This window comes from Sturnus vulgaris, chromosome 9 (assembly GCF_052056855.1).
Source record: "Sturnus vulgaris isolate bStuVul1 chromosome 9, bStuVul1.hap1, whole genome shotgun sequence".
NCBI lineage: Eukaryota > Metazoa > Chordata > Aves > Passeriformes > Sturnidae > Sturnus > Sturnus vulgaris.
Genome location: NC_142251.1, coordinates 17112700 through 17124927, shown reverse-complemented (window position 1 = coordinate 17124927; position 12228 = coordinate 17112700). Strand labels below are relative to the sequence as shown.

At 37.0% G+C, this 12228-nt stretch overlaps 1 protein-coding gene across 9 annotated transcripts in view; it reads left to right on the top strand.

Annotated features, from left to right (window-relative positions):
* The window catches only part of EVI5 (ecotropic viral integration site 5), a 73536-nt gene that overhangs the window by 39976 nt on the left and 21332 nt on the right, over window positions 1–12228 (top strand). For all 9 annotated transcript variants that reach the window (XM_088169973.1, XM_088169970.1, XM_088169972.1 and 6 more), the window contains 2 exons: window positions 1553–1699; window positions 4451–4546. In XM_088169973.1, coding sequence (XP_088026099.1) covers window positions 1553–1699; window positions 4451–4546 — 243 coding nt within the window. The remainder of the gene's footprint in view (window positions 1–1552; window positions 1700–4450; window positions 4547–12228) is intronic.

The window sequence follows — 12228 nt, the reverse complement described above, 5'->3', positions numbered from 1 at the left end:
TTGAGCTGGATGCTGGCAGTTTGGAGTTAAATGGTAGATACCTGATGGTGGTCTTCACCATCTACAGGCCTACAGGCAGGACTTTAATTCCAAAATGTGGGATGTTTTTATTTCTGTTAGATGGGGATGGGGGAATCTAGTGCATACAGTCCAGCTTTAATGTCTCTTCTTTAATCTTTTCCAGGAAGATGCATCCCGAATTTCTAATTTGGGTTAGTTGGTAGACACTGAATGTGTGGGCATCTTAATTCATTAAGTTTTAACAGGTGTAATAACAACAAATGTATGTTTAAGGTGTTTTAAATGTCATAAATCTAATTGGCAATTCTGATAATAGTAATGTTTAGATGGCAGTGTGTGCTTTCTTGTGGTGACATTGGTAATTGATTTTCTGCTGAGGTAATAAATCTGGTTACTAAGCTGTGGACTCAGCAAAGCAACTGTGTATTGGTCAGGGTTTTTTTAGCACGAAGTTTTCCTTCTATGTGCCAGAATAGAAAAGCATGGGTTACTCCTGCTGAGGTTTGTGCAGAAAAGGCAATCATACCTTGACTGCCAAGATTCTTTTTGTATAACTAGGGAATAAGTTGCTAAACACCTGAAATGAAAGTGCACTACAGTGGTGAGTTCATATTGTATTAGTAAACTTTCACTCAAGTTAATAAGCACAATGTGCTGATGATTGAGAAGGATTTGTAATAGACTTCTAAGAAATCTTTCCATGAAATGTTACTTTTTTGAAAGAGATCTATGCATCCAAAAAACTAAAGAAACAACAGCTTGACAAGGTTCAGCAATTCCAGAAACCAGGAGAGCGTGTAAGGACGTGCTATTGAAGAGAGATTAACCAACTGCAAGGCGTATGAGGGCTTCTTTCTGACAGAGGCACCATTTCGTCTGTACCAACTGAACAAGTTTCCTGCTGCTTTACCGTTCTGCGATTTTCACTGACGTGTCAATATCGTTTTGGTCAGTAGGGGGCGGAGACATGCTGCAGTGTGGCTTACGTGCATTTCGGTACTTCTCAGTGATGCACGTGGCTCCTCGTATGTGCTTGGGCTGTGCAGCTGTCATCTGAGAATAATGCCGTTCTCGTGGTATGGTGTGCACAGCTTCAGGTACAAATGCTGTGACTTGAACTTGTGCACGGAGCTCAACTAAGGTGCCAGGTTGCTTTCAGGAATTCATTGCACAGGGAAATGTGCACAGTATTTCTGACATACCTGATCTTTCCTGGATGCATCGTGTTGTTGAGATACAAGTTCACAAAATCTGCCTCACCTAGGCAACAAATTGGGAAAAACAGATCTACTGGAACTTTGCAATAATGTTCTTACAATGAGTCACCTGTTTAAGAACAATTTGAATAACCTGGTCATAAACAAAATGCCATGTAAACCCTTCTGATTACACTTGGAAAACTCTGAATGCTTTTTCATCAAATGTTTTTTATGGTAAATGATCTTTTAATCTTTTTCAGACTTCAGGGAGTTAGATTAAGATCCTTTCCTTAACATATATTTTGTTTCCTTTTCTTTGTAATAAATTTCAGAACCAGATCAATAGTAATCACTTACGAAGGGCAGAGCAAGAAGTTAGCAACCTACAGGAGAAGGTGCAGTATCTTTCTGCACAGAACAAAGGACTTCTGGCTCAGCTGAATGAAGCAAAACGTAGACAAGCAGAGATTGAATGCAAGGTAAACAATATCCTGAAAAGAATACTTGTGTGCTAATATATGTACATTTTAGTCTTGTCTGCCATTGTTGGATAAAATTGTCTTAACTGAGAAGCATAAATCATAAAACCAAAATTCTTTTTGCTCATTTTGACAATACCATCTTGAATTTACCATCTCATGAAAATCACTTTTGAGGTTTTGACAGAGCTTCTTTGTGGTCCCATGAAGATAAATATTTACTTTAAAGTATGATTGTACTCAGAAAAGTGTCTGTGTATAATATAAAAAGACACTCCTCAACAACAGGTTTTCATGTTTCTTACTGTCTTGCTGGTCTTATTTGTTTCTAGTTGGACTTTAATGTGCAGTGCAGCAAAGAAGTAACTTCTGTTGACTCATCAAACTCCATCACAAACTTTTAGGAAAAAAGACACTGAATCTTAACTAGAAGAAATTGCTTGTACTGAGTTTTTCTTCTTTGCCATAATCTGGTTTCCTAAGTACTATTTTTTTAATGCTGAGATTATTTTTTTTTTAAATAATCACAGTCTTGGTGATGTCTTTTCATATAACCCATAACTTGCTTTGTTTGATTTATTTTTGATACTAAAGGTGTTCATTAATCCTTAAGAGATTGACTACACACTCTCAATTCTCAATGTTCTGTTATTAAGTTGACTACATAAAGAGCAATATGTCTTTAACCTGATTAATGAGTTAGTACACATAACTATTCTCAGTGGGATAATACATTTGTAGAACAATGTTCTAGCATGGGCTAGAGAAAAGTGTGACAGTAATAGAGCACCAGTCATATTCTTTAGAGATTCTCTGAAAGTAGCTCTGGTCAATAGCCAGTGAAATATCTTCACTGACATACATTAACGTTAGATCCTGAAACCTGTTTTGCAGCTAATAGAAAAAGACTACAGTTTACACTATAAGATGTTTTACAAGTAATATCTGATTATATAGCGGAAACAACAACAATTATTCCTGATTCTGTTAATAACTGATGTTGGATTATTTTTTTTCTTCAGTTTTTTCAAGTTGTTTGAAATTATGCTCTAGTTTTATTTTTGTCTTGGCTAGGTAGCAATATTTCTACAGTCTCAAAAAGTATGTATTTGGATTTTCAACTCCCCAGTTGCTTTATGCATAATAAACTGGTATGTTATTTCAGGAGCCTTTATTTTTCTTTTAAAAGATGTCTTGAAGTGCTTGAGCAGAAATTAAAATTTCTGTTCCAGTATCTCATACCATATACATGCATCTCATATATGGCAACCATTTTTGTCACAGGTGTGTATTGTTATGTTTTTCCCTTTTTATCTGACTACTGCTTCTACAGCAAGGACACAATTTCAATTTTTTTTCTTGAAACTCACCACTGATCTTTCTAATCAGTTATGCTAAAGAATTTACAACTTAAGATTTGTGCACCCACTCAGTCTTGTCTTTCCTACCATATCAACTTCTGTGGTAATTATTGAGAACATGTTCTGTTTCAGAGATAAAGCATCAGTGCCATCTAGAGCAGCACTATTGACTCATCTCTGATACCCAAGTCAAAGCAAGGCAGTCTTTCCTTCAGCTTTCAGTTAAATACATGCAATCCTGTGGACTTGTCGGTTTAGCTTCATTTGAGCAATCGTGCAACAGAATTTAGCAAGGATGGCTGAACTTTGGCTAGCACATGATAGATTTCTCTGAAATGGGCTCCACTGATTACAAATGCAGTTAATTGGGTCCTGTCTATTATACACCTCTGTTACAAGAATATTTTAAAAAAACAAAACCCAAACAAATAGCATGTTTAGAGGTAGCTACTATGGATAAGCTTTATGTTTGATTTGATCTCAGCTATATTGTCTAATAAAGGGTGATTGAGTCCTGTTAGTTTGAAGCACACATTAAAATAACTGAAGTGCTGGAACTGATTAGCAGTAAATACAGTTTAATAACACCAGTCTGCTATAAAAGTAGGTGTTTCTGAGCCGAACCCATCTCTTCCCTAGTGCTGTTTGCTCTTCAGCTGACAGTATTGCTCACTAATTATCTAACACTCTTTTTTTCTCTGCGGTTGTACCAGGCTGCTGACAATATAATATTGTTTTGTGGTCTGAAGTGTGGAGGATGTCTCATAAAGCAGGACATTTCTTTCTCTTGTTTTCTGACTCAAATTACCTATAATTTATAGACAGATTTGTAGGTTAAACTTACAGTGGGAGGCTGATTGTAGGTTATGTGCATTAGTATATTATTTTAAAATGTCTTTGTTATATACAGTGACTAAGATAGCTGGACTAAATAAGGTTGAAAATACACTTGTTTTTGTATTTAATTTTCTTTATTTTTTAGAACCAAGGGAATTATGAAATAATTAACTCTTGTGTAGCTTTGCTGTTTCTATATATATAAAGTCCAAAATTAAAGCATGACCTGGTTTCTTTTATTATGTTGATTTTTTTTTCTTAATTTACAATATAATATTTCTGGAAAACAAGACAGTTGTTTTCTGGATCTTGAAGTTGATAACACCAAGTTTTCAAAACTGCAGATTTTTTTTTTTAGATTATAGATTAGAGTTTGTATTAGATTATTACATACTCTTCCTATGGGTTAAAATTATATTTGAGTTCTTTAGAATGGTGGTAGTTTGCACAGCAGTGTATTACATTTTCTCAAGATTTTGGGTAAAAACACAGTGCACAGTCTTTAATCAGCTAAAACTGGTACTAATTAGCTCCCATTTCTGATTTCTTTCAGAGTAAAGAAGAAGTGATGGCAGTACGGCTCCGTGAGGCAGACCGCATTGCAGCTGTGGCAGAGCTTCAGCAGCATATTGCTGAATTAGAAATCCAGGTAACAAGAATGGCATTAAATGTGAAACTTGATTTCACTCCATGTGAAATTTTGTACTTTAAGCTTTTTTCTTCCTCTGCTGTGTTTCTTCGTTAGCCTATCGTGAGTATAAGACACTGCTTGGCCAAGTGGGATAATGCCGTATTGCTGAATTGCTGTACAAGCAAAGCCTTACATCTAACTTGGACACGTGCTTGTGAGCTGTTAATAATCCCTTCTGTGCAAATACCATGTTAAAGGCAGCAGTGTTTGACTCTGACTTCTGTTTTGGTTTTTTTTTTCCTTGTAATTGGCACTTCTTAGCAATTAATAGACTAGATTGAAAACATCCTCCATCTCAAAGAAGATGTATACAGTTTTGATTCCAGCAGCCATTTTTCTTCTGTGCTTACTCGTCTGCTATGATCAGTACTGAAGGATTTATTGTAAAATTCTTACTTCCTATATGTAAATCTTGAAACCAGAAATATTTACTGCTATTATGTCACTGTAGGATCTTAAGATGCATCCTTTGGCCTCGGTGTTGTTCCTTACACTTTCAGTTCCTTTTGGAGCTTTCACCGTCCCATGAACTTGCTGCTCCCTTGATGAGAAAATCAGAAATTGCTGTGCTTTGTATTTTCTTGGCTTTGGAAAATCCTGGTATCTTACTGTAGTCTGGCCTTTCTATACTCATACTGCTGTCCTGTCTGAATTCTGCTGAAAAGCTTTTTTTGGATATTTTTACTAAGTTATGAACTAGTTACTCTCTGGTTTACTTTTTAAAAAACTTGATGTTGCTATTGTGTTTCTTCCCTCTGAAATCTTTCCTTTGAGGTGATGATTTTATTATATTGTTTCAAAGCTGCCTTTTCCCTATGATTTCTCAACTAGTTGTATCTTTTTCATCTCTTCATATATGGAATATACAAATAAATTCCATTGAGCTTGCATAAAGAATTTTTGCTTTATTTCCTCTAGTGCAGCAGGCACTAAATTTATTGAAATTTAAAGCAATCATTTCTTTAAATCATATAATGCTTAGATAATGCTGTTATCAGTACAGCAGAAATACTTAGATAAGTATGGTAAGCATTGCATATGAATCATTGATCATCTAGTAAGATAATGAGAGAGTAGCTGAGTTAAGGTCAATCTTCTGCTCAAATTAACATTTTAAAAAAGGGGAAGTTTAAAGGTTACTTCAAACAATGTGATTTTGTAGGTGAGAAGAGAGTACTCATTTTGCATTATTTTTACTTTAGCACAGACTTCAAATGCCATCCTACTTCCATTACTTGATTGATACACGTCTCTCAAAACATAGTCAATATCTTGTGAAATGGTGAATATCCTAATGATCAGTTGGAAATTTTTTTATAACTGTCACAGAATTCAAATTGTGTTCATTTTTTAGTGTAAATACATCTCCGACTTGGTTTTCTGTTTTTGATTAGTTAAACTATCCATGGTCCATCCTGGTCCCTTTCTTCTATTCCCTTTCCGTATTTCTGCTTAACTTAAGGATCCCAGAATTGCATGTGGATTTTTATAATACCTTGTCATGAGACAGAAAGAAGTGCAGAAACATAATCTATTTTATGACTCTAGCTAATACATCCAAAGATCACACTGCTCTTGTTTTGTCATAATATTGCACTCTCTCAGGTTCAGTTGTTTATCCCTATCATCTCTCCTTCCTTTTCACAAGTACTACTTTGCACAATGCAATTTTTTTTTTATTATTCTAGGTTTTTTGTTTCCTTCCAAAGTATATTTCAAGTTCCAGTCTTTATAGTATTCTCAGATTATCACCTGCTAATGATTTCTTGGGTTTGATCTTAGTAAAATTCTTGATTTTCTTCACAAAAGTGAGAGTGGCTGTGCTTTCTTTGTATACAGTATGGAGTATGAAGTAATTTTGTGGCTGAGGCTCATGTTCATTTGAGGAGTTTGCACTGTTAGGTTTTTGGTGAACATCTGATCTCAAACTTAAGCTAACATGAAAGATAACTTCTTCAATTGTGAAACACAGATTTTGAGTGTGAACTTTATAGTATTTAAAGCAAATTATTTAGTATAAATAAGTTCTGCTAATGTTAATTTATTTATTTTTGACACTATAGACATTACTTGAAATGCTTTTATTGAACTGTGGTGAATGTTTGAGCTTTTTAAAGCGTCTAAGCAGATATTTTTGACCAGTGTGTTTTGCCAGCAAATATGAAACTTATGATCAAAACTTCCTTTTTGGGTACTCATGCTCAAAAGCCTTTGAAACACCTGCACCAAAAGAAATGTACTAATGGAGTTGGAAATCCTGAATTCCCAAAGCTTGTAAACTATAAAACATGCAGTTGATAATAGGGCTTAAACAAAAGCGAATTTTAAAGGAAATTAAAAATCCAGATAATTTCTTCCTTATTGGAGAAAGAGCTGCTTCCCATTCTCTTCTGTTCAGCTTGTTGCTGTAATTGCTGTTCACCTGATGTGGGGAGCAGAGGCCCTTTTAATCAAGCCTTGCCTTAATGACTTGAAATGCAATATTTAATACCAGAAATATATTTAGCCAGACTTGGAGCATAGGCACCAGGATTAAAGTACAGATGCACAGACCATGACAAATAGGTCTGCTTGTCATGCTGTTTCAAAGCTGATAAAAATGAAGGGAGGAAGTTAACCTACCACATAACCTTCCCTTTTTTTTGAGGGGGGTGGTGCTTTTCTAAGAAGCTCAAGGGGTTCATTGCCAGGTCCACATGGGCCATAGCAATGCTTAACCTAAATTGCAAGGTTTTCTTTTAAATGTTTATGTAGGTGTAGGTGCAAGACAGTGGTGTTAAATTTGTAACGCAGAGTATCACTACTCCCACGTAAGAACTGATCTGACGTGACACACACAAATGCTAGATTTAAATCACAGTTTCTGGGTCTCTCTTAGTTTTGGTTAGTAAAAATGACAGGGATGGAGAGTGAACTATCATTCAATAAGAGATGTAATTCTGCAACAAGTTATCAGTTTATTATGATGTTAAGAAGTTGTTTCTTAATATATTCTAAATGTCACCTTGTCTTATTTAAGCATTCAGTTTATCATGCTGAGCTTTTAACTTTTTGTGTAATATATTGAAATGCAATGAGTTATCCAATACATGGTGGATATTCTTTCTTTAGACTTTCCGTGCAAAAATAGCACGGAGTTGAAGTGTAACTGAAACTTAACTTACATTGCACATACCTAAGCCCCAGAAGTGACAAAGAAAAATCCTGATGTTATAACCCTGTTACGTGGAAACAAAAATTTACTTTGTCAGCATTTGTTTTACTCCTCTATCATGTCTTTATTTTTCTCTTACTTGCCAGTTCAGCTTGTATTTGGGAGGCAAACATAGAATCACATAATGGCTTAGACTGGAAGGAATCTTGAAGATCTTTTTCCAACCTCTCTGCCATGGGCAAGACAGCTTTCCCTAGACCAAGTTGCTTCACCATCTTCCCAGTAAAGACTTTCTTCCTAATATCCAATCTTAATCTACCCACTTCCAGTTTAAAGCCATTCCATGTTGTCCTATGACTATATGCCCTCTCCAGCTCTTTTACAGCTGCCTGAGGAAGGGGCTCTAAGGTCTCCCTGGAGCTTTCTCTTCTGTTGACTGAGCAGCCCCAGCTCTCTCAGCCTGTCTTCCTAGAAGTGCTTCAGTCCTCTGATCATCTTCATGGCCTCCTCTGGACTCACTACACCAAGTCTATGTTGTTCTGCTGCTGGGGACCCCACAGCCCCTAGGTGGAGTCTCACAAGTATGGAGCAGAGGGGCAGAATCCCCTCCCTTGAGCTGCTGCCCACACTGCTTTTGATGCAGCCCAGGACACGTTTGGTTTTCTGGACTCCAAGTGCACATTGCCAATTCATGTCCAGTCTCCCAGCCACCTGCACCCCAAGTCCTTCTTGGCGAGGCTGCTCTTGATTCATTCATCTCCCAGCCTCTGTGGATAAAGGGATTTGCCCTGACCCAGGGTGTGTAGCACATTCCACTGAGCCTTATTTGAACCTTATGAGGTTCCCATGGGCCTGCTCCTAAAGCTTGTTCAAGTCTCTCTGGATGGCATCCTTTCCCTTAAATGACTTGGACATATTTAGCAGGTTTCTGGGCTTTGAATAGGACATTTGAGCAATTATATTAACAGATGAAGGATGGATTTTTGGATGACTGGGCTCCTGGTTTTTGTGTTTCCATACTAGGGAGAAGCTTACATAGAATCATACAATCATTTAGGTTGGAAAAGACCTTTAAGATCATCCAATCCAACTGTTAACTCAGCATTGTCAAATGCACCACTAAATCATCCTAAGTGATACATCTACATGTCTTTTAAATACCTCCAGGGATGGTGACTCAACCACTTCTTTGGGCAGCCTGTTCCAATGTTTGACAGTCCTTTCCATAAAGAAATTTTTCCTGATATTCAATCGAAGCCTCACCTGAGGCAGCTTGAGGGCATTTCCTCATGTCCTTTCACTTGCTATCTGAGAGAAGACACTGATCCTCACCTTGCTGTAACCTCCTTTCTCATGGCTGTAGAGTGCTAAGGTCTCCCTTCAGCCTCCCTTTCTCTGGACAAAACACCCCCAGCTCCCTCAGCTGCTGCTTGTAAGCCTTAGGCTCCAAACCAGCTCTGTTGCCGTTCTATGGACATGCTCCAGCACCTCAATGCCTGTCTTGTATGAGGTCCCAAAACTCAACACAATATTCAAGGTACAGCTTTTACTTTTCACAAAGGTTAGAGATTTACACCCTACAACTAAATGGCTTGTCCTGGTCAGGTTGCATGCAGTGTGATTCTGTCTGAATCATTCTTTCCTAAGATGAAAACAGCCAAGTAGTTGTCTCTCTCTATGTCTATAGTAAATCAGCAAAGGTTTAGGTTTGCTTCCTCAGGAAAATAGTCTTTCTTGTTTTCAGCAGAACTGAGAGCTTCAAACTGCAGCAAACAAATATTTCTGGCCTAATAATTAGCAAATGTTCCTTCTGATTGCATATGAGCAGTCCTGTTGGTCCATTGATATTGTTTTGGTTTTGTTTTTTTAAGGTTTTCCCTACAGTAATTGAAAGTAGAATAGAAAAAATCAGGCAAGGTTAAATCAGTTACAAGCTGCAGTCACTCAGCTGCCTAGGGTGAGGAGCACTAGACCAGTGGAAGTGTAGGCAGGTTGAGGAAGCAGAGTGGGGCAGCTGTAGCTTCTGCTTGGCAGATTAATCCCTTTCCCTCCATTTCTATGCAGGCTAGTGACATGTAGTATCCTCTTAAAATCATCCATGGCTGGGTTGAGTTGGTTGGTATAGAGCACACTTTTAATATGAAAAACTAGTTTTACGTCTGAGTAATCTTAAAGCAAAAAAAATCCATAAGAATTAATTCTTTTTGTTAGGTTGATCAGGACAGACAGTAACATCACTTCTTCCTGCTGTGTTTCCTGGCAGATTCAGAGAATTTTGTCACATTTACCCTATCTCTAACCCGGTAAAAGCTGCTTTGAGAACAACTGTAAAGGAAATCCATGATTGTGTTAGTAATCTCCCCACAGTTTAAACTTTTAGCACTATTTCTATAGAATGAAGCCTTTCTATGACCTCTGTTTAATAACTTTTCCAAGTACTGACTGTTCAGTAAAGAAATTGTTTCCATCTTTTCAAATTACAGGAAACCCCTTTTTTACTCTTATCAATAGTGGTGTGTGATGTTAGTGATGTGTTTTTTGAAAGTCTAGAATGAGTCACTGTAAAGTCACTGAAAGGACACTAGTTACCACATCTACCCTTCTGAATATACTTCATTTACGTTTTTAATGGAGTGTCTTTTGCCACAAAGTAAAAATTTTAAAGCCTCTCCTGGAAAGAGGTTGAGGCAAGTTGTTACCAACTAAATATTGCTAAGTCAGAAAAGATCAAATTAAGGGTGTTAGGGAAACATCCTATCTTCCAGTCATTTTTAGTAAAGATGTTACTGAGGAACAGCAACTGTCTAGTATGCCTGGATTTTGACTGCCTATGTAAATATTTTTTTTGTTTTTCTGTGTGTTTAAGTTCACAGTTATTAAAATGAAAACAACCTTAGATGTTTTCTTATTATTTAAAACGGCTTATTTTCTTATTGATGTATATTTCCTTTCCTATCTGCTGTGATAATTGAGTGTTTTAGAAAACTTGTAATCCCCTTGGGATGAAACACCTGCAACTGGAATTTGATTACACTGATCTTCTGTATCTTAAACTTCAATCAAGCAGCAAAAGCCAGCTTAAGGCCTCCAGTGTTTTTCAGGTGGTTTCTGGAGATTTATTTATTTGTTGTATAAACCCTTTTTTATTATGAGTACTAAACTTGATTTTGGGAGGCCATTATGCAGTAATGGTTTCAGATATTTTAAATCAGCTTTTTTTTTAAGCAGTCTGTCCCTGCACTCTTGGGTTGCCAGCTACACATCCCGGCCTGATGCTAAATGAGTTTGAAAGGTTTCCACATGTTCAGGAGTTCTCAGTAGCATCAGGTGGTTTTTTGAGACTTGTGTTGCATCTTTGCCAGATGCTTTTCTCTTAGAAAGCCAGACAAAAGAGGATTTAAGTGTGATATGAAAACCATGATTCTCAGCTGATAGCTTTTGGTGGACAAAATTTTTCCTCATTTTAAGGAGAATTTTTGGAGTGCAGATTTTTCTTCTCAGTGTAGCTCTTGCTATGCATACATGTACAGTCTTTCTACTACTTCACAGCAGGATGAGAGAGGTGAGAGCTTCCAAAACTGTGAAGGGGCCTAAATGAGTTCTGCTTTAGCAGCGGGTTTTTTTGATCTCTAGAGCTCATTTCCTGCTTCACTGCCCGTACTACTCCCACTATATACACAGCCTCTGGGGCAGGGGGTTGGATTGTGTATTGGCTGCACACACTGCTACAAGCACCTGTCCCTAGGGTAGAGGTGATACGTGCCACGAGGGTGTTTGTTACCCTGATACAGATTTCTAACTCTGCTGGTGCTGTTGGAGGTGATCTTTCAGAAGACACAATATGCCGGGGATGTGGGTGTAGAGAGATTCATTCACATGTGACTGCAGGATGTTTTAAACAAATTCCTACATTCTAGAACGGGCTAGCCTTCGTTATTTTGCAATTCTGATAATATCCACTCTTTGCTTATTGATATGTTCTCTGATTTTTTTTTTCTATATATATTAATTTAAAATTTAAAATTACTATGGTTTGTCTAGCAACCAGCTAGTTTTTGTGTTGTGACTTCTCTAAATATCACAGATTTACTATAATAGTGTTCCCCCTCACCCCCCCACCAAAAAACCAAACCAGCAATGCACATCCTATGTGTTTAACTCTAGATTTAAAAAATTAAATATGGAGATGACTAATTGCTTATGCTATTCACTTTTAAAAGACGTGACACTAATATCTAAAGACTTCTAAATTGTAAGCGGAATCTTAATACTCAGTTTTGAACCCATACGTTTGATCTGAATGCTTTCCTCAGAAGTACAAAGCTACTCAAGCACAGTAGTACAAAACTATTCAAGCACAGTATACAAGTAAAGCAGAGTTAAATGTCTAGTTCCTACTAAAGTAAATGCCACAATAGAAGCATTAAATGAAATTAAGCTGCATGAAAGCAATTTCATTTTTCTTTTGTCAATGCAACTGTGTAGT